At 40.9% G+C, this 23,342-nt stretch overlaps 1 protein-coding gene across 1 annotated transcript; it reads right to left on the bottom strand.

Moving 5' to 3' along the window:
- Nucleotides 1-7,559: 7,559 nt before the first annotated feature.
- Nucleotides 7,560-13,263, bottom strand: LOC109261227 (P antigen family member 3-like). The gene is made up of 5 exons (XM_053893678.1): nucleotides 13,157-13,263; nucleotides 11,996-12,087; nucleotides 11,025-11,133; nucleotides 9,071-9,221; nucleotides 7,560-7,688 (listed from the first exon to the last, which is right to left on the bottom strand). Exons 2-5 carry the CDS (start codon nucleotides 12,077-12,079, stop codon nucleotides 7,685-7,687), a joined length of 348 nt encoding a protein of 115 aa, XP_053749653.1. The 5' UTR covers nucleotides 12,080-12,087; nucleotides 13,157-13,263; the 3' UTR covers nucleotides 7,560-7,684.
- Between the last annotated feature and the right edge of the window lie 10,079 nt (nucleotides 13,264-23,342).

The raw sequence follows: 23,342 nt of genomic DNA, 5'->3' as shown, positions 1-23,342 counted from the left end.
AAAAGTAATTAAAACAAGCAAATAAGTTTCTAGCTCAAATCATTTAAAAAGTTAGCTTTGTATCCCTACTTGAAATTCAAAATATGTGTCTCTTACTAGAGATATAATTGTAATGGTAAATAACATAAAAACTATTTGAAAGTTTAAATGAAAGGAATATAATAAGCCACATCCATTTACAATATAATGCCTATTTCATATATGTTATCTCATTGATTCCTCATAGCAATCATTTAGTGTAAGTATTGTGATTTCTACTTTAGATACGAGGAAATGGTCCCAATGGATGTAAATAATTTTCCCACCATCACACAGTGTGTGTTAGAGGCAGGACTGAACTCCATTGCTATTTTCATGCCTTAGCCTATAGGGAGACAGTAGGCAGTCCCCCTGGTTCCTTTTTCTTTCCTTTTACCTGTGCCCTAGTATATTCATCCAGCTCCACAACATAGAGAACTCCCACATATTTTGTGGCAAAGCAGAACACCCCAACTTAAGTCTCACTTTTAATTTGAACCTTAGACTATCAGTCTTTTTCACCAGGAAATATTTTAAAACTCTGTGAGTACACAATTGTTGCTTGTAATCTACTGCCATTCCGTAAGGATGGTGAATTCTGAGTATATCCCTTAGTTGCAGAAATATTTTTTGGATGTGAGGATGCAAATAGGAGCTCACAGATGTAACTCTTGCATTGTGTACAGTAATAGGGGTGTAAGGTACAGCCAGGCTTCTGTATCGTTAGGGTGATAGAGATGTATGTAGAGGGAAACAGGGATTTGTGGCTTCTCTGATCATGCCATTGTTTACTTTTGGAATTTTACTACAGTTACTAATTTTACTTTTTTAACTTTTTAAATTCCAAATAGTTAACATGCAGTTTAATATTAGTTGTAGGTGTACAATATAGTGATTCAACCCTTCCATACATCAACCAGTGCTCATCACAACAGCACGCCTTTATCCCCATCACCTATTTAACTCACCCCTCAACCTGCCTCCCCTCTGGTAGCCATCAGTTTGCTCTTTGTAGTTAAGTGTCTGTTTCCTGGCTTGACTACCTCTATTTTCTCCCTATGATCATGTGTTTTGTTTCTTAAATTCCACATAGGAGTGAAATCATATGATTTTTGTCTTTCTCTGGCTTATTTTGCTTAGCATAATACTCTCTAGCTCCAACCACATCGTTGCAAATGGCAGGGTTTGATTAGTTTTTATGGCTGAGTAATATTCCATTATATATATATATATATATATATATATATATATATATATATATATATATATATATAAAATCTCCTATATATTAAAACAAATTTTTTAAATGTTTGTATTTGAGAGAAAGACAGAGAAAGTGAGAAAGTGGGGGAGGGGCAGAGAGAGCCAGAGACAGAATCTGAAGCAAGATCCAAGCTCTGAGCTGTCAACACGGAGCCCAATGTGGGGATCGAACCCACGAGCTGTGAGATCCTGACCTGAGCCGAAGTTGGACACTTAACCTACTGAGACACCCAGTACCCCTATACTACATCTTTATCCATTCATCATCAGTTGATGGACACTTGGGCTGTTGCCATTGCTTGGGTATTGCAAATAATGCTGCTATAAACATCGGGGTGCATGTATCCCTTTGAATTGGTATTTTTGTATTCTTTCGGTAAATACCTAGTAGTACAACTGCTGGACAATAGGGTAGTTCTACTTTTCACTTTTTGAGGGGCCTCTGTAGTGTTCTCCAGAGTAGCTGCACCAGTTTGCATTCCTACCAAGAGTGCAAGAGGGTTTCCCTTTCTCCACATCCTTGCCAACACCCGTTGCTGCTTCTGCTGCAGTAGACATGATACTCTTGTTTAAACCCCACCCCCCCCCCAAAGCGACTTCACCAAAAGATTGCTACGACTGATACATGAATTTAATAAAGTCACAGGATGCAAAAATCAACATACAGAAATCTGTTGCATTTCTATGCAGCAATAGGGAAGCAGCAGAATGGGAAATTAAGGAATCAATCCCATTTACAATTGCACTAAAAACAATCAGATACCTAGGAATAAACCTACCCAGAGAGGTGAAATACTTGTAGTACTCTGAAGACTAAAACACTGATGAAAGACATTGAAGATGACACAAAGAAATGGAAAGACATTCCATGCTCGTGGGTTGGAAGAACAAATATTGATAAACTGTCAAAACTACGCAAAGCGATCTACACATTTAATGCAATCCCTATCAACATACTGCCAGCATTTGTCACAGACCTAAAACTGGTAGGGAGCCACAAAAGACCCAGAATAGCCAGAGCAACCTTGAAAAGGCAAAGCAAACCCGGAGGCATCACTATTTGGGACATAAAATTGTATTACAAAGCTGTAGTGATCAAAACAGTATGGTGCTGCTACCAAAATAGACACATAGATCGATGGAATGGAATAAAATACCCACAAAGGAACCCACAAATATATGGTCAATTCATTTTTGATAAAGCAGGAAAGAATATCCATGAGGAAAAAGACAGGCTCCTTAACAAATGGTTAGGAAAGCTGGACAACAGCACGCAGAAGAATGAAACTGGACCAGTTTCTTACACCACACACAAAAATGAAATACAAACAGAGAGGGAGGCAAACCAGAGGGACTCTTAAATACAGAGAACAAACAGGGTTGCTGGAGGGGTGGGCGGGTGGGTGGGAGGATGGGTTAAATGGGTGATGGGCATTAAGGAGGGCACTTCTCAGGATGAGCGCTGGCTGTCACACGGGGGAGATGAATCACTGGGTTCTACTCCTGAAGCCAAGACTATACTGTATGTTATCTAGCTTGTATTTAAATAAATTAAAAAATAAAAATTAATTCAAAATGGATCAAAGGCCTAAATGTGCGACCCAAAACCATCAAAATCCTAGAGGAGAACACAGGCAGTAACCTCTTTGACATCCGCTGTAGCAACTTCTTTCTAGATATGTCTCCCGAGGCAAGGGAAACAAAAGCAAAAATAAACCACTGGGACTTCATCAAAATAAACACCTTCTGCACAGGGAAGGAAACCATTAACAAAACTAAAAGGCAACCTACAGAATGGGAGAAGATATTTGCAAATGACATTTCTGATAATGGGTTAGTATCCAAAATATAGAAAGAATTTATAAGACTCAACACCGAAAAAAACATATAACCCAATTTAAAACATGGGCAGAAGACATGAATAGACACTTTTGTAAAGAAGACCTCCAAATTGCCAACAGACACACGAAAAGACGCTCAACATCACTCGTCAAATACAAGTCTATACAAATACAAAATACAGAGCATTGGAGGGTTCCGGAAGATGGCGGCGTAGGAGGACGCTGGGCTCACCGCGCGTCCTGCTGATCACTTAGATTCCACCTACACCTGCCTAAATAACCCAGAAAACCGCCAGAGGATTAGCAGAACGGAGTCTCCGGAGCCAAGCGCAGATTAGAGGCCCACGGAAGAGGGTAGGAAGGGCGGCGAGGCGGTGTGCGCTCCACGGACTGGCGGGAGGGAGCCGGGGCGGAGGGGCGGCTCGCCGGCCAAGCGGAGCCCCCGAGTCTGGCTGGCAAAAGCGGAGGGGCCTGACGGACTGTGTTCCGACAGCAAGCGCGACTTAGCGTCTGGGAGGTCCTAAGTTAACAGCTCCGCTCGGAAAGCGGGAAGGCTGGAGGACAAAGGGAGGGAGAGCTGCTGAGCCCCCGGACGGCAGAGTTCAGCTTGGCGGGGAACAAAGGCGCTCGCCAGCGCCATCTCCCCCGCCCATCCCCCAGCCAAAATCCCAAAGGGAACCAGTTCCTGCCAGGGAACTTGCTCGCGCAGCGCAAACACCCAACTCTGTGCTTCTGCGGAGCCAAACCTCCGGCAGCGGATCTGACTCCCTCCCGCTGCCACAGGGCCCCTCCTGAAGTGGATCACCTAAGGAGAAGCGAGCTAAGCCTGCCCCTCCAGCCCCCGTGCACCTTGCCTACCCACCCCAGCTAATACGCCAGATCCCCAGCAACACAAGCCTGGCAGTGTGCAAGTAGCCCAGATGGGCCACGCCACCCCACAGTGAATCCCGCCCAGAGGAGAGGGGAAGAGAAGGCACACACCAGTCTGACTGTGGCCCCAGCAGTGGGCTGGGGGCAGACATCAGGGCAGACTGCGGCCCCGCCCACCGACTCCAGTTATACACCACAGCACAGGGGAAGTGCCCTGCAGGTCCTCACCACTCCAGGGACTCTCCAAAATGACCAAACGGAAGAATTCCCCTCAGAAGAATCTCCAGGAAATAACAACTGCTAATGAACTGATCAAAAAGGATTTAAATAATATGACAGAAAGTGAATTTAGAATAATAGTCATAAAGTTAATTGCTGGGCTTGAAAACAGTATACAGGACAGCAGAGAATCTCTTGCCACAGAGATCAAGGGACTAAGGACCAGTCACGAGGAGCTGAAAAACGCTTTAAACGAAATGCAAAACAAAATGGAAACCACGACGGCTCGGCTTGAAGAGGCAGAGGAGAGAATAGGTGAACTAGAAGATAAAGTTATGGAGAAAGAGGAAGCTGAAAGAAAGAGAGATAAAAAAATCCAGGAGTATGAGGGGAAAATTAGAGAACTAAGTGATACACTAAAAAGAAATAATATACGCATAATTGGTATCCCAGAGGAGGAAGAGAGAGGGAAAGGTGCTGAAGGGGTACTTGAAGAAATTATAGCTGAGAACTTCCCTGAACTGGGGAAGGAAAAAGGCATTGAAATCCAAGAGGCACAGAGAACTCCCTTCAGACGTAACTTGAATCGATCTTCTGCACGACATATCATAGTGAAACTGGCAAAATACGAGGATAAAGAGAAAATTCTGAAAGCAGCAAGGGATAAACGTGCCCTCACATATAAAGGGAGACCTATAAGACTCGTGACTGATCTCTCCTTTGAAACTTGGCAGGCCAGAAAGGCTTGGCACGATATCTACAGTGTGCTAAACAGAAAAAATATGCAGCCGAGAATCCTTTATCCAGCAAGTCTGTCATTTAGAATAGAAGGAGAGATAAAGGTCTTCCCAAACAAACAAAAACTGAAGGAATTTGTCACCACGAAACCAGCCCTACAAGAGATCCTAAGGGGGATCCTGTGAGACAAAGTACCAGAGACATCACTACAAGCATAAAACATACAGACATCACAATGACTCTAAACCCGTATCTTTCTATAACAACACTGAACGTAAATGGATTAAATGCGCCAACTAAAAGACATAGGGTATCAGAATGGATCAAAAAACAAGACCCATCTATTTGCTGTCTACAAGAGACTCCTTTTAGATCTGAGGACACCTTTAGATTGAGAGTGAGGGGATGGAGAACTATTTATCATGCTCCTGGAAGCCAAAAGAAAGCTGGAGTAGCCATACTTCTATCAGACAAACTAGACTTTAAATTAAAGGCTGTAACAAGAGATGAAGAAGGGCATTATATAATAATCACAGGGTCTATCCATCAGGAAGAGCTAACTATTATAAATGTCTATGCGCCAAATACCGGAGCCCCCAGATATACAAATACAAAATACAAAACTATAATGAGATATCACCTCACACCTGTAAGAATGGCTAATATCCCTGCCATTAAATAACTTTTGAAGAAAGAAGTTTTGCAAGAGATCTGTGTTTTTTTGCCATGGGGCCTGTGACATCATTCTTTGTCTTTGGATAAACTGTTCCAAATAGCTTTGGTGTTGTAGTTATTATATTATAGCACAGTAAAATAAGTATGCTATTATTTTAAAATTTAAATTTTTTTTTTTGTATCAATGAAATCATCTGGAAAACCATGTGAAGTCTGTGTGCCACATTTTGTGAAACCTTTCCTTCAAAAGGACGAAGCCCTTCATGTCAAACATTATAAAATTACTCTAAGTTTTTATGAAAACGTCAGATTGCCAGTATCGTCATCATGTACACCATCAGTTTTCCTGGCCAACATTTCCAGATGTATTTACTTTGAGGATGACCAAGGGCTTCTTAGAACTGAATCCCGAAATCTACTGCTTATTAGAGTCAAAAGTAAGTCGTGGGTACACTCTGACACACCTTTTTGTGAAGATTAAATGAAGTTATACATGTATGGAACCTAGGAGAAAGAAGACACTGACATATAGTATACATGCTATCAATAGAGGAGCTTTTATAGTAACTCATTCTTTAAAAACTCAATAAATGGATCTATTGTCCTAAGCGCACACAATCAGTGGATGGCCAGCTATTCACAATTATAGAGCACAGATCAAAATTATCTAGTTATAACAGAGCCATGACTTTTAACTTTCTGGGAATAGAAGATTAATAACAGCGTAGAAACTGGAGGAGGTAGCTTTCGGAGTGATGGCATCATTAGAGGCATCTTGCAGGGAAGATGGGCACCTCACCAAATTTGAAATGATGCGGATCTGGAGGTTCCTCGCCATTTAGGTAGGGTCCAATTTCCAAGAAAGATGCAATCCAGAGACAGCTGAACATGGGAAACTCTAGTCCAACATTACTCATAGCCTTTCAGGGTCTTCAGATCCAGAGGATAGAAAAAGAGGTCTTACATACCAATAAATTTTATGAAGCCAGTATATCCATGATACTAAAATCCAAGAGTGTATACGAAATAAAAGTAGATGCTAATGTCACTCATGAAGATATTAATACAAATTCTAACCTAATTAATATGATGTAGGTTATTCAGAAAGATCATAGATCATGAACATTCCCTCCCAGCAGCGTATGGTTGACTTAAACATAGGAAAATATTAGGGCGCCTAAGTGGTTCAGTCGGCTAAGCGCCAGACTTCAACTCAGGTCATGATCTCACGGTTTGTGGGTTTGAACCCCACGTCAGACTCTGTGCTGACAGCTCAGAGCCTGGAGCCTGCTCCAGATTCTGTGTCTCACTGTGTCCCTGCAACTTCTCGGCCGACGCTCTGTCTGTCTGTCTCTCTCTCAAAACTAAATAAACATTAAAAAAAATTAAACATACGAAAATATGTACGAAATTCATTACGTTAACAGATTAATGGAAGAAAACCGCTACAACCATCTCAATAAACGTCCTACAAGTGCTTGATGAAAGTCAACATATATTCAACAGAAATGTTGTTAGGAAACTAACCTAAGAATGGAACTTCTTTTATGTCACAGTAAATACAGTCAAATGCTAAAAATTTTCTAATTCCGATCAGAAATAAGACAAGGATGTCCATTATTTACCAATACTTCCCAACACTGTACTGGGTGGGTCTGTCCAATATTGTGAAATGAGAAAACAAAGAGGGGGGATAATGTTTAAAACAGCAGGAACAAACTGTTAGTATTCAAAGATGATAGAATTGTGTATGTTGAAGCTCATAATGGATGTTGACATACACCTCTGGCATTAAATCCTATGCAGCAAGGCTTCTGGAGAGAGTACTGATGTACAGATATATCTGCACTTACCAGCTCAATCAGAATACAAAATTTCAAAAAATGACACAATTTTCAATAGCATCTAATACTTAGAGTAAGTTTAACAAAGGTTTGAAAAGAGTCTTTGGAGAAAGTTGTAAGATTTTATTGAGGGATTTTTAACAGTGAAGTGTCCTTCCTACATGAGAGCAGTTTGCATGGTTTCAGCTTCTTCTTGCTTACACTTTCGGTTGTCCTTCACCTGTAAGACAGACACAGAGTTGGAAACATTACTCAGCAGAATTTATTTACATTAAATTAATGATATACAGAGGACACTATAGTTTTTATTTTATAAGATAGAATTCCAAGCGTATGCTTTACCAACATTTTTGGAACACACCACACTTCCTATAGGTACAAGAAAAGAAAAAAACACTTCAGGTTCAGAACAGATAAAATGAAATAAACCTATTAAAAGGTAGTTTCATTTTTGTATCTTTGTGTTTAGATTCAAGTTAGTTAACATCTAGTGTCGCACTGGTTTCAGGAGTAGAGTTTAGGGATTCATCGCTTACATATAACACCCATGCTTGCACCCTACTTGATGTAGGGAGAGTGCAGAAACTAGAAACTAGACTATCTCTTGCCATTTTATCACTCAGTCATTTGAGCCTTCATTGGGGAAAGGTTTCAAAATGCACGTGTTCTGTAAGAGCCACAATAATTTAGAGTCTGACAAAATTTAAGAACAGGTATCCAGGTCTCCATAGAGAAAAACCAACATCAAGCAGTGTGTTTTCTTGTTCTCAGTAGCAATGAAATCTCAACTCAGATGTTAAAATTTGACCAAAGATGTTATCTGATGACAAATAAATCATACAAAATGGAAGATTTTTGTATTCCATGTATATTATCCAATAGAACCACAGAATACAAAAATCAGCAATAAAAACTGACTGCAATATATCTGGTTTGAAATCACTAAATATATGAGCCAAGATGCATTCAGAAGTGAAGGGATCCTCCCAGAATCACACAACTTATGTTAGAGCTGGTATTAGAACCTACTTCAGTGCCTCAGCATATTTCATACAAACTGGTATTTACTCCAAATCCATTTTGTGGTTTTTAAAAGAGGAAATTATAGAAGATTCTGAATTTAAGTAGCCATCAGTTAAAGTATTTACAGTGTATTTTATTTATTTTTTAAAGTCTATTTCCTTATTTTGAGAGAGTGAGAGAGAGCGAGCACAAATGGGAGAGGGACAGAGAGAGAGGAAGAGAGAGAGTCCCAAGCAGGCTCCATGCTGTCCGCACAGAGCCCAACGTGGGGCTCAATCTCACAAACTGTGAGTCCATGACCTGAGCCAAATCAAGAGTCAGATGCTTAACTGACTGAGCCACCCAGGCGCCCCAGTATTTACACTTTATAAAAAAGGAAATGGTTTCATTTTTTATTATTTAAGAAGGCTCTGACCCAATTTAAGTCTATATCTGATAGGGTATAAGTCAGGCAGTCAGGAAATTAGGGTCTGAACTACTTATGAAAGCTACCTTTATGTGTAAACTCTGTCATTAAAGTATCAATAAAGTCATATCTACATAAGTAAAGATATAATATTCAGGAAAATATCTGCATACTTTGCATTCTCAATGGATAACATATCTGCTTCAGGCATCTTCACGGGCTCCAGTGTTGGGACATCCGCCCCCTTCACATCACTGTCATCTTCACTTTTGCCCCCAGTCTTTGGCACAGGCAGTTCCTGGATACCAGATTCCAGGTCAGGGCCTTACCGAAAAAAAAAAAAAAAAAAAAAAAAAAAGATGATAATCAACTTAAGGAGTAAACATAAAATGTAAAGAAAGAAGTGATAATATGTATTCTTGCCATTATATGAAATACAAGCCTGTAGACTTAGGGTAACAAAAAAAGCGATGGAAAGATGGACTTCCCATCTTTGTTTTCCTGTAATATGAAACCTTATTTCAAATAACAATCTAAAGAGAAACCACACTAAATCTACATTTGCATTATATTACCACAGTGTACTAAGAATAGAGAGCATCAGCTAAGAAATCTTAAATGTACACCATGCACAGGATTTTTTTTAAGTTTATTTATTTATTTAGAGAGAGAATGATCAGGGGAGGGGCACACAGAGGGAGAATGAAGAGTATCACAAACAGGCTCTGCACTCCTAAGTGCACAGCTGGATGTGGGGCTCAAGCTCACGAACCCTGATATCATGACCTGAGGCAAAATCTAGAGTGTGACACCTGACTGAGTGAACCACCCAGGCACCCTGCACCATGGATAGGATTTTAATGAAAATTAAAATTTAATTTCCTGAACAATTAGCTGAGTGCATTTGTGGGCCTATGACAAATCCTACACTAGTGACATACATCTCCTATTGGAGCAACCTGAAAGCTATTTTGTGAAATTTAACTAGTTAGATTTAGGGGCAAAGTCTCTCTCTATAACTTATGATAAATGAATCATGCAGAGAACCAAGTATCAAAAATAACAGCAAAATATTAGTGACTTATAGTCAAACTTCTGTCTTACAGTGAGAATAAAGGGAGCAGGGTGGAAAGAAATTAATGGACTTTGTCATCAGTCCTATCGTAGAAACCTCTTACCAGCGAATTCCTAAAATAATCCACGGCCTGAATGATGTCAATAATTCCATACAAGTATCTGATGAAAATACTTTCTTTGGAAGCTGGTAATTTCCGTTTCATGATCATTTTAAGATACTTTTGATTTTCCTAATCATAAGTTGTTAAACACCTCCTAAAGCCACTTAAAAATCACACTAATATAGTTTACCTATATGCCAGTCTCCCAAATTATACAGCGTTTCCCAAATGTACCATATCAAATGATTAAGCAAAGGAAATGGTGGCTCTCATTCCTCGAGCCTTTTTCTGGAGTCTACCTCTTGCTCCACTGAACTTCATTTATTCCTGTGCCTGTACTACGCTATTTTACAGTACAGACACATTTGAGTATTAAGCATTTTATACAAAAGCATTCACATTTTGGTATAACAACACAGATGGTAGGAAGTACAAAAACCGTGTAATGAAATATGAGTTATGTCTCCATGTGTCAAGCAGTCTTTGGCAAGCCACAATCCCTGAACCTTAGTTTTCTTATTTATAAAATGAGGCTACCATCCCTATGCAAATCTTCTTTATTCCTGATGTTATAAGATATGCTGACTTGGCACTCTGCACACACTGTTAAAACCAGCTTACACTTTTGATGCAGGGAAGGAAAAGGCCACGCAAAAATGTTCTAAGAAGAACAAATTCAACTAGTGAAAAAATGTATACTTTTGTAGTAAACAGTTTCCTCTGATTTAGAACAGACTGCATGTTCAAGCAGATTAAATCTTGAAGAAAAAGGGGAAATTCGTTAGAGTGAATACAGCTGTAAACTATACTCTATTCACATTTTGAAACAATTTTCGGGAAATGGCTGAGATTCTCTTCTAAGGTTTTGTTTTGTCCTGTTACGTCATAATGCGTGATGCAAAAATATACCCTGTGCCCCCATAAGGATTCTTTTTCCCTTTCCCTTCACCTTCATCCAGAGGTGCTTCTTCAACTGCTTTCTCTCGCTCCGGCATAATATCCTGACACTCAGTGGGTGCCTCCTTTTGTTGAGGCTGCTCATCACTGGGCTGCTGGGCCTAGGGTGTGCGTGTGTGTGTGAACAAAAAGTTGCATTAATGCATGCCAATAATATAAACCTATGTTACGCATTTTATATCAAATAATAAATAAGTATAAAAACACTTATAAAATATAATTCTATATTGTATTCCTAAAAGTTATATGGCCATTTATATACACATACATATAATGGAATATTAGTCATCAAAAGGTATTAAAATCTTGCCATTTGCAACAATGTGGATGGGGCTAGAATGTATTATGCTAAGTGAAAGAAGTCAATCAGAGAAAAACAAGTACCCTATGATTTCACTCATATGTGGAATTTAATAATAAAACAGAGGAACATATGGGAAGGGAAGTAAAAATAAAGGAGAGGGGGAAACAAATCACAAGAGACTCTTAAGGATAGAGAACAAAGTGAGGCTTGATGGAGGTAGGTGGGTGGAGGATGGCACAGATGGGTGACAGGTGATAAGGAGGGCACTTGTGATGAGCGCTGGGTGTTGTACGTAAGTGATGAATCACCGAAGTCTACTCCTGAAGCCAATATTGCACTGTACGCTAAGTAAAATTTAAATTAAAAAAGAGTTACTCTTCCCACAGAGTAGCTACCCGGAAGAGGTACCCACAAGCACTCTGGAGGCTATTTTAAACTATGCTGGGATGGATACGTACAACTTGTTGTTAGTAAGCATGAGAAAGGAGTCATAGGGTATATTTACCCAGGGAACACAAGTATGGAATCCTTCTGGTTCAATGTTTCCTGCCCCTTCCCAGCAAAGAAACTTTTATCACTGTATCTGTACGTTTGTAGGTCAACAAAATTTTCAGAGAAATAAACTGATGGTGTAGAACATCAATTGCTGAAGTACTCACAGCCACAGGTGCAGCTGGCTGGTTAGCCTTGCCATCATCCTTTCTTTGTTTAGATTTAGATCTTGTTCTCACACGCCCACTCATTTTTCACCCTGAAAGTAGAATATCAGTATTTGGAAAATGTATTCTAAAGGCTAGGTACACCACCTCCAAGGCGTAACATTTTAATTTTTTTTTACTTTGAAAATACTTTCAAAATCAACCTTGCGTAAGGATAGTGTACATGCTGTGGTCACACCAAATAAACGGGCTGCAAGATCACTCACATCGGCCAAACTGGCAGTCAAATCACCTTAAGGACAGGAGAAAACGCGAGGCTTAGTTTCACAGCTAGATTCCCCATCATAAAGGCATGTGAGAAAACAATGCTGGATATTTAAACCTGAGTCGCTATTGTTTTCACATTCCCAGTTACTGGGCCCATTTTACCCTCTTAAATAAGGTTTCCCTGGAACACAGAGAAGTCTTAATCGTTTGCGTACTGCCTATGGCTGTCTTCCCACCACAAGGGCTCAAGGTGTCTAGTTTCGATACTGACCAGTGAGCCGGCTCCTCCCTTGACACCCTGCACAGTGCGATACAAATCTCCGGGACGCAGCTCCAACCCCACACCGTTCCCCGTTTCCAGCCCCACGCACCGTTTTTTGTTTTTTGTTTTAAGTAGACTTCACGGCCATCCTGGAGCCCAGGTGGGGCTCGAACTCACCACCCTGAGATCTAGACCTGACCTGAGATCCAGCGTCAGCCACTTAACCTACTGACCGCTCCCCACCCCCGCCCACAGGCACCCGTTCCAGACCTGTTCTGTACCGCCTGGCCCGCCTCCCACCCAGGGTCCCACTGAGGACTCTGGCTTCAGTGCTCCGCCGGCACTTCCAGGTGCTTGCAGGACTCAGATACCTCAAAGAACGCCCCCAAGACCCACCCTGTCTTCACCTCCCCCGTCCTCGGCCGCCAGCTGTCCTCACTTGTCCCCGTCCCACCACCACGAGGACGAGGGCCATGGCGGCCGCGACGCCTGTGAGGAGAAGAACGCTAACTCCTGGCAACTTCCTCCTCCGAGGCCACAGATCTACCGTCCCGACCCGCCCGAGGCCCACTGGCACTCTCCTCACCGTCACTCACACTTAAAGTCCTGGAAGGACTGATTTGTGGACCTACCGGTTGAGGGCAGGCAGCCAGAAAGACCACGACACCGCCCACACCACTCCACGCCACTTCTTCCTCAGCTCTGCTCACAGGACGCGTGGGCAGCAGGGCGCGTGCTCAGCAACGGTCTTTCTTAACAATGGGCATGCGCAGGAAAGGCCTGGTACAACGTGTGTGCGTACTGACGTGGATATGTGCGTACTGACTGGGTGTATGCGTACTGGCGTGGGTGTATGCAATGTTCGTGGACTTCTTCCCACGCCTGCAGCCAAGGCGTGGGAAGGCAGTGTCCGCAGAGTACCCGACATGGTGCTTGAAGAGTGGCCTTTTTCCTCCTGCCCGAGCTCTCTTTTGCAACCACATACTTTGGGGACAGACAGTTACAAGTCACCGTTAGTGCTGAATGTTTCTCAGAAAGATATCTGTAACAAAAATAGATACTAAGTACTTTAATACTATTTTTATACATGCTTTGATCAATCATTCCCTTCCATGCTTCTGGGTTTGCTGTCATACTTGAGTGAATTTGCTCTCCTCTGTATAATAAATACATTAACAACTGTTTTCTTTACCTTTTTTGCTTGTGTTACTGCACATTTAAACCTGTGGTTTGGTAACTGATTTCTCTAAGTACCTGTGGTCCTTCAATCAGTGCACATTTCAGAAGTTTCTATCGATATTGGTCCTGGGGTTTAAGCTCAGTCCACTGGTTCATTACGTTCAGTAATGGTGACTATGCTTGTCATGTACTGTGCTTTCCAAAAATCAAACAACTTGATAATAAAGCTGACTTTACTGGATAACTCTGTCAGGGAAAACACTACCTGGACAGGGTCTTAGCAGAGTCTTTGAGGTGGCCGGACAGGAGAGATACGTATTCAAATTGTGAAGTCGGAGTAGAACAATTCTTTCAACGTTGGGGGAGGTTGTGATGAAGACTGAGTAAAAATAGGGCTAAAATGGTGTAGGTTTGGTGGACACAGCAAGGCAAGAATATTAAGTCGAAAGTTTCAAATTCCTTATGGTTGAAAAATGTCATTTGGCACTTTTTACTGAAGAGTTGATGGATCTTTCAGTTAGTTCCTGGAAGGGACAGTAATGTTATTTTCAACTTTTGTCTTCCTAGGCAAGAGATGATTTTGATAGCAACGTTATGTTGATAAAGCCCATAGAATAATAAACTCTCGTTATGTACATAGTAGGTTGTGTGCATGATTTCCTTTCTTATTTGCTTCCATATAACATGTCAGTTGAATGTTTCAGGTAGTCTATGGAAAGGAAGGAGAGGAAGAGGACATTGACCAGCAAATAGCTTTTTGTAACTAAATTAGAATGTATTTTTAAGGTGACTCATATATTCCATCCAACTGGGCTTAACTTAAAGAAATACCTTGAATTGGGAAAGGGGTGTGTGTGTGTGTGTGTGTGTGTGTGTGTGTGTGTGTGTGTGTTTGCATGCCCGCGCGCATGTGTGTGAAGCAGTTGAAAACAGTTGTGGTTCTTTTTTAAGTGAGAGCAGTCATAATCCCCATTCTTTAATATATATGCATATATGTGTAATTTTTTTCTCAGCAGGCACTATCATTACCAAATTTTACTTTCTTACTCTCCTAATCCTTATTCCTATTGCAGTGGCCTCAGGAAGTGATTTAAAAAGAGTGAGAGACAGTGACTTCTCATTCTAACGCCTAATTAGCAGACGACAAAATTAATGTCATCCAATGCCTGGGTGGCTATGGGTCATGAGAACCTGAGTTTTGTTGATTTCTAAATTGCTCCCCTCCAACTTCAAGGCGTAGGCTCCAACCTGATGCCAATATTTAACTTCCTGTTTGCTCCTGTGGAATTTAAGCCGTGGTCAACTGAATGGATTTAGAAGCCCATATTTGGACTTGGATGGAGGTAAGTTGTAAGGTAGCTTTTGTGAAATACTGGACACAGCAGAAAGTATAAAAGACATTGTAGAGAGAAGAAAAATGTCCTCTTAGGTGACTCAGGAACTGTCTGTGGCTGCTGAACAAGGAGCCACAGCTGGAACTGACAGCAGCCCCTCTTTCTAGAGAAGGGCGGCAACTTCCCATAAGACCAGAGGTTTCCTTTCATCCAACCAAGAGAATCTGAGAACAAGCTTAAATCCCTACAGGACTGAAGCTCAATGTTCACAGACTCTGGGAGTGGCATTTCCCAGAGGCTCCTGAAGTGCTGACATCTAAGCTTAACCTGCTTGATGCTTAATGTCACAGTATTTATTCTCCACCATGTGTAATGCAAACCTCACACTTCCCTCATGAAATGGGAACACAGTAGGGAAATGGGGCCCCTTGGCTAAACCCCACAAAGTATGGCATTCAGCTGTACCCCAGCCCAAGCACAGCTCTGCACAGGATACCAACCATACAAGAAATCATATGTACTCTTTTCTTGTGAGTTCCCTCCCATCGGTACCAAATGACAGTTGCAGTATACAAAACAGACGATGTTATCTGAATTTTTCATTTTAATTCCAATTAGTTAATATACAGTGTTATATTAGTTTCAGGTGTACAATATCGTGATTCAACAATTTCACACATCACCCAGTGCTCAACATGAGGCGTGCACTCCTTAAACCCCATTTCTGAAATTTAATGGGAAACTTTGCTAGTGGAACTTATATTTCATCAGCAACTACACATTTTTGTAGCCCCGTGGCTCATATCAAAGATGTCCTTTGTGTCTGAAAACACTGAATTCCCAAGGATGAGGACAAAATGGGGGTTCTCACATGTATTTGCACGTACTTCTATAACAGCATGTAGTAGTCATTGGAAATTTTCTGTAAAAAGACTAATGGTTTCCATATGGTGGTTTGTAATCCATAGTGGGTCATGAGATTAATGTTGTGGGCCGGCCACAAGCAGCATTTTAAAGAAATGTGATAAAATAAAACAGAAAATATCAGTGTCCTCCATATAGAATGTACCCATAGACCCCCCCCACACACACACTTTATGTATGTATGTATGTATGTATGTACGTATGATGTATGTATGTATTTTTTATATATTTATTTTTCAGATTGAGAGCGACAGAGCGCAAGCAGGGGAGGGGCAGAGAGAGAGAGAGAGAGAGAAGGAGGGAGACACAGAATCTGAAACAGGCTCCAAGCTCTGGGTTGTCAGCACAGAGCCTGACGCGGGACCCAAACTCAGGAATGGTGAGATCATGACCTGAGCCGAAGTCAGATGCTTGACCGACTGAGTCTTCCAGGTGCCCCACACACATACATTTTAGTGCCTACTGAATTATATTTAAAAATGCATATTTTTCATGCATTGCAATAGAAAAGTTTGAAGGTCACTAGTTTAGAAGGTATTAGACCAATGCCCGGAGGCCATCTCTTCAAAATACATGAAGAAGATGGGTTGGGACCTGCTCAGAGTAAGTTCATTGTCGTCAGTAGCTTTCTATACAATGCTGGAAATTGTCAGTGTAGTTTACTTTGGTTCAGCTTTACATTAGCCGCTTGACCCTAAGCAAACTCGTGGAATCCTGAGGTTATAAGAAGAAAATCTGATGAGTGGTAAGGGGTTTTGATCATTATCTCTGTCAATGCCCAATTTTCTATTGTCTTTTTCTACAGCAGCAATGTGTGTTCATGGGTGTGCTTCTGCACTTATCTGATGCTGCCTTGATCCATTGTCTTTTTTCCTTTTCCCTTTATCATGCTATCATGTGCTTCTTTAGGAATCCAGTGACAATGCCATTTATGTTGTTCAGTGTTGAGTACCAGCACCCACCCAAGACTGTCCCTGTGGTGTGATTCCAGATGGAGTTCTGACTGACTGACTTCCCTTGGTTCCTACCCATTTTCTGACTCTGGTTCTCTAAATTTTCTGTGGATTCTGTGAACTACTCAATTTTTCCTCTGATAAATTTGTTTTTTGCAAAGCTAACCTTGGCTGCAACCAAGGGCCTAAACTGTTTGAGACTTTAGTACAATGTGTGTAAAGTAGGTACCTGTCATTTACAGACATGGTGATGTGTGGCGGGAAATCTGGGCTTGATTATCTGGCCTAATTGGGATTGAAAGCAATAACAATCCAGTTAGTATTTAGGGATGATAATTTTTCAGCCCCGGCGGGGCGGGGGGGCAGTGTTTACATAGTTCATTAAATAATCATCTCGGGGCACCTGGGTAGCTCAGTTGGCTAAGTGTCTGACTTCAGCTCAGGTCATGATCTCACGGTACATGGGTTCGAGCCCTGCATGAGGCTCTGTGCTGACAGCTCAGAGCCTGGAGCCTGCTTTTGGATTGTGGGTCTCCATCTCTCTCTCTGTCCCTCCCCTGCTCACACTCTATCTCTCTCTCTCCTTCAAAAATAAATAAATATTAGGAAATAAAAATAAAAACAAATACAAATAATCATCTAATATACCTGACTCATGACAGAAAGTTTCTATTTCAAGGCAGGGAAAGAGGGACTAAGTTGTTGCTGCCGGAGAACAGTAGTAGGAAGGGTCTGAAAATTTGAAGGACTGAAGTATAAACAGTTTAATGAAAAATAACCATTGTAAATCTTTAAGCTATCAGCTCAAGATCCGTATTTCAGCTAGAGGGTTGAGGTAGTTGAACAGCAGGTTGCAAGTTTGGCCCTGTAGGTTTCCTACTTACAATGATGAGTTGCATTCACAGCCTCACCAGATTTCTTTTATGTCGATGTTAAGGTAAACAGTGAATTGGCATATGGCTGTAGACAAAGTTTCATTGCAAATATTACATTTGCTTATAATCCTATTCTACTTTTTTCCTTTCCATCACATAACTTTAAACCTTCTCAAGATTGGCTGTTTTTTGTGTTGATAACCAATTCTGTCTCAATACTTGGCTTTGAAAACTTCCTAACTCTCAGTAGGAGAAATCTCATTATGGTGAGGAGTAGAAAATAGCTGCAGAAAAACAGAAACTAGTGTGATTCATAAATTGTCCATGTACTGGGAATTTTAAACTTTTTAATGTTTATTTATTTTTGAGAGAGAGAGAGAAAGAGAGAGAGAGAGAGAGAGAGAGAGAGAGAGACAGAGAGAGCGAGCAGGGGAGGGCCAGAGAGAGAGGGAGACACAGAATCCAAAGCATGCTCCAGGCTCTGAGCTGTCAGCACAGAGCCCAACATGGGGCTTGAACTACAAGATCATGACCTGAGCCGAAGTCAGATGCTTAACCAACTGAGCCTCCCAGGCAGCCCTGTACTGGCAATTTCAAATGAAGGATTCTGAAAGACACCTGGACTTCAGAGATGGTGGTCAGGACAAGAGAAATTTACCTTCTACTCAAAAAAGATCTGTAATTGTGATTGGCTGTCCTTCATAATATTTCTTCCCCTGTCAGTACCATTTAAATAAATAGCTCTTTTCTTTAAGGTGCATGCTTTTGAGTTTTCTCCAATCTTTTTTTAAGATTTGTTTTTAATGTTTATTTTTTGAGAGGGAGAGAGCGCGAGAGAGAGACAGAGTGTGAGGATGGGAGGGGCAGAGAGAGAGGGAGACCCAGAATCCAAAGCAGGCTCCAGGCTCTGCACTGTCAGCACAGAGCCTTATGTGGGGCTTGAACCCACACAATGTGAGATCATGACCTGAGCCCCGAAGTTGGACGCCTAACTGACTGAGCCACCCAGGTGCCCCTCTCCTTCAATCTTAAGAGAAACATTGACTCTCACATTTACCTGCTTGGAGGTAAAACAAAACAAAACAAAAAACAAAACAAAACAAAAAACAAAGCAAAAACAACCTATGACTTTGTTGAAGTTCTTATTTAAACCAGGTTTGTGAGTCAATGTCTCATTTCATTATCAGGGCTGTATTATTGGAGGCCTTAGATGATTGAAGCCCTTCCAACCCCAAACCCAAATGAACCTTCCTTGGCAGACTGAACAGTCCCTCTTCCCTTGTGTGATGAGGTTATTTTTGCCTTGCTTGAGGATGCTGATGGGTCACCTTGCAAGGAAATCTTAGTTCTCCCCATGTCCTGATATTTCCTACTTTTTCCAAACATAAAACTATAGTGGATCCCACTCCGAGGAAGTATGGTTATAAGGTTATATCCTGTAGTAGAGTGTTATATGAAAAAAAGAACTAGAGTTACTCACTTATTTGTATCTCATCCTTCGGGTAATATACTTGGGAAAGGATTCTGAAGAGTCTACCAAGGAGGGAAAATATAAATTTAGATCAGGAGAATGTTATCAATATGAGTGTCTTTAAAAGAACTTCTAAATTCTATAGAGTAGGTCAGTCAGCTGAGTATATTGGACTCCTTACATCATCATAGAGATTGGAATATATCCTGTCTGGTACAAATATTTATTCTGTACTTGGTTTTTCTTTCACTGCCGGTCATCCTCCTCAACACACCATCATCTGTGGTCTTACTGAATGTTTTATACAATGTAATAGTATCAGTATCTTGCTCGATATTAGTTCCAAGCAAGAAAATTGTTTTATAGACCACATGGAATTGGTGATCTGGTTTTACCATACACCTTTTTATCCAAAAGCAGCTGGCTTTATACAATATTGAAATAATTCACCAAAGTCCCAGTGAGAGCATTTTACTAGCAACCAAAGATTTTCTCCATGTTGCATGGCATATAGTTATAGACCTATAGTTATTTTGTTTTGTTTAGGTTCTATTGTCCAACCTCTGTTCTTGCTTACCTGTGTTGCTCCTTTCTGATTCTTTGGACTGTTTTCTCTTCCACCCTCCTTCCACCCCACTCCCATATGATGTGTGCTGTGCTGCTGCTGTTGGTTACCCAGTGTTTACACTAAGCCAATGATCTTGGCTTCACCCCTTTTAGATCTGTTCAGTTTTGTTGTTGAATATGCCAGCATGGGATGCATAGTTATCTAATACTATTGCAAAAGGAGAACTGACTTAGAGAAACTCGGAGAAGCAACTGTGGCTGCATTGCCTTCCAAGTGAAATGATCAGGAGAATGTATTTGTAGGTGTCATTGGTGACACCTTGCAGATGAGAGCTTAACTGTATGCCAAGGGAGAGCTAAAGACCAACAGCAGAATATTGGAGTCCTCTGTCAAGGAGCCTCCATGGTGGCCTAGAGCTGGAAGGCTTTGCCCATGGTGACACAGAGGAGGAGTCTGGTGAGTCAGCTTGGACCAGGGGCCCTCAGGTGAGGGAAGGCAAGAGCATAAAACCTAAGTCTATGTCCCCCACTGAGAAGAAAAGCTAGTAAAAACAAGATAAAAGGGGCCAGCCAAATGCCTGAGGCTGGATAATCCCCTTGCATACTTTTGGCTTCTGTAATCTTGTTTGCCTCCTGCCTCCACTAACTACCCATGTAGCACCATTGATAAGGGCCCCCTCCCCTTTATCTTTTGTCTCTCAACCCCTTACCATCCCAGCCATAAAAGGAGGCCGATGCCACGGTTTGGGGCCCAGCCTTTGGAGGTGACTCTGCTGGGCCAGCACCGGTGCACAATAAACAGTCTTTTCTGATTCCCTGAGTGTGTGTGGCTTGTCTCTTCCTGGGTGCCAAGTATTTGCTGTAACACCACAAGTTTGGAGGGAAAGGCCGCCTTAGCTTCCCCATCCTTTTCCTCACCGAAGGTCAAAATAGGGGCAATTTCTTGCCAAAAAAGGAGCCCCTTATCTGTCTACTCCAAAACTGGCTTTCTTCTGTAGAAGAATTGAGAAACTGGTGAGGACTGTGAAGCTTAGAGCTCTGTTGGAGTCTTCTAAGATGGTGGGAATGAGGAAGCCATGGTGTGTGTGTGCCTATACCTGAAGCCCAGGCTTCCTGGAGGAAGAAGGACTGAAGAATGTGTTATCACCTGGGGTAAGAGCATTGTGGATCACTGTTGTTGGGAAGCCAAAGCCCAGGAGGCTAATGTGTGCAAATACGCCTTTACTGCTAGGGCTCATTAGCCCCCACAGAGCAAGAGTGGAAAAATCCATGCTGTGGCAGCCTTGTCAGCTTCTACAACCTTTTCCTTGGAGAGCCGCTTGAAATTGCAGAATAAATTGTCAAGAGTTTTTTTTACCCCAACATTTGACTTAGCAGAGTTGTGCCAGGGACCAGATTATGGAGAACTTATCTATAACCAGGGATCAATTTTAAAGATGTCTGTTTCATTTTAGTCTTTAAAAGCAAGTTTAATTCTTGTTTTCTTTCCTACAGATTTTATTTTAAATTATTTTTATAATAATAACAATATTCCAACATGTTTCAGTATTTGTTAGGCTCCGATGATGGCAGGGCACAACACAATGATACCTAGAGATGAAAGAACTTTTTATTACTTAAAGCTCCAAAAGAAAACAGGTTGCCACACAGGGCCACACAGGGCCACACAGGGCATTGCACCCAGGAAAAGGGTAACTTCAAGCTGGAACTGTAGAAAGCAGCTTATATATGGCAAGCAGAGTGGGGTTAGCTAAGTTTCATGGGTTTCCTGGGATTGGGTATTATAAATAATTCTGTAAGCGCAAGGAAGTAGGGAATGTCTCTGGATATTTGGCATCTGACAGTAAGTGTTGTAATTCAGGAGTGTTAGAGCCAGAGAAGGGAAGCGGTTGGACTTAATAAACTGTGCTTGGAGTGGAATTGAGAATTTTACCCACGATGTCTTAATTCGGACAAAATAGAACTTGTGAGATTTATTACAAACAGATAGGGAAGCAATTGAATGAAACCTTTCTTCTGCCTAGTTTCACTTTTATTTGTTTAACGTTATTAATGCTTTTACATATTTTACATCTTTATTCAAAATGTCAGTCTGTGGATAATTCCATGTGTAAAGGCAGTGGGTGGATCCATAAGGGATGGAAAATCAAGTGATAAGGGCCTCAATAGGGGATTTAACTGTTAATTACCATTGCCAAAGTAATGTGCCACAAGAAATGACTTGGTAAAGGAGTTGGTCTTTTTACTTTTTAGTTCATTGAAAATATATTTTGTGAAGGCAGGGTTATTCATGGCATAAAACACTTCGTATCTTGTCCAAAAAGGAAAGAAAAAAATCCCGTAACCTGGTTTTAAGAAATAAAATCATTGAATTAGGTGATTTAAACAATAGGAACTTTTCACTGATGTCATATTACCAGTAGCACAAATTAGTAAGATTTTCTATATCTATCTATATCTATATTGATAGATAGATTAGTATAGATATAGATATAAACATAGTGTAAAGTATAAATCACAGCTTTTTTTTTGCCTTATGGATATCCAATTGTTGTACAGTCATTTGTTCAAAAAACAACTTTCTCCACTTAATTGCCTTTGCACCTTTGTCAAAAATCAGTTTTCCATATATAATTGTGACTCTTCTGGCCTCTATTATGTTCCTTTGATCTATCCAGCTAGTATGATGCTAGCACAGCGATGTCTTGATTATTGTAGTTTTGAAATCAGATAGGATTAGCTCTCCAACACTATCCTACTTTTTCAAAGTTGATTTGACTATTCTAGGTCCTTTGCATGCCGTATGTATTTTTGAATCAGCATGTAAATTTCTATAAAACATGTATGGGGTTTTGATGGGGATTTCACTGAATTTACGGATCAATTTGGGGATAATTGATCTCTTTAAAAGATTGGGTCTTCTGACTCAAGAACACAGTATACTGTTGCATTTTTTAGGTCTTCTTTAATTCCTCTCACCAATGTTTTGTTGTTTTCAGTGTTGTAGTGAAGACCAGAAAATATGAGCAATGACTGAAATGGACAAGAAAGATATAATCTGAGTAATGACTAGAGAAAACCTCAAACCAGGCATAGGACAGAAGTCCTGTTAGAGGCTGGCAGGTGGTACAAGCTTCCTGCAGTGGGATTCAGACATTCCTCCCCACAATGGTGAACAAAGGCATGTTATTGTTTTTGCCCTTAGCTGAGATACTTCAGATTCCAGGCCTCATTCATAGGTATTTTCTTTTGGAATGATATGAATACCATTCTCATACCTGATCCATGGAAACTAGAGCATCTTTAAGTTATGTACAAATTATGTTAGGGTTTAGATGTTTATCTTTTCACTATGTAAAATGCCCCCCACAACTTTGTTCTCGTAAATAACAATGATTACTAACATCCCAGAAATAAGAATAAATATAAAGTTTCATGTGGACTGTAATCTACTTTGTGATCTTGTCCAAGACATAGGGATTTGAATAAACCTTATGATATTTGATCCCTCATGT

Source organism: Panthera pardus, unplaced genomic scaffold, assembly GCF_024362965.1.
Source record: "Panthera pardus isolate Hobbes unplaced genomic scaffold, ASM2436296v1 HiC_scaffold_340, whole genome shotgun sequence".
Taxonomy (NCBI): domain Eukaryota; kingdom Metazoa; phylum Chordata; class Mammalia; order Carnivora; family Felidae; genus Panthera; species Panthera pardus.
This window is presented reverse-complemented; position numbering and strand designations above follow the sequence as displayed.

Bases quoted from the DNA above. Each gene is read 5' to 3' on its own strand.
- LOC109261227 (XM_053893678.1), bottom strand. From the start codon at position 12,079: ATGAGTGGGCGTGTGAGAACAAGATCTAAATCTAAACAAAGAAAGGAT. The intron at 11,134-11,995 runs GTGAGTACTTCA...CGCACACCCTAG, and splicing joins AGCCAGCTGCACCTGTGGCT to GCCCAGCAGCCCAGTGATGA. The intron at 9,222-11,024 runs GTGAAGGGAAAG...TTTTTCGGTAAG, and splicing joins AGAAGCACCTCTGGATGAAG to GCCCTGACCTGGAATCTGGT.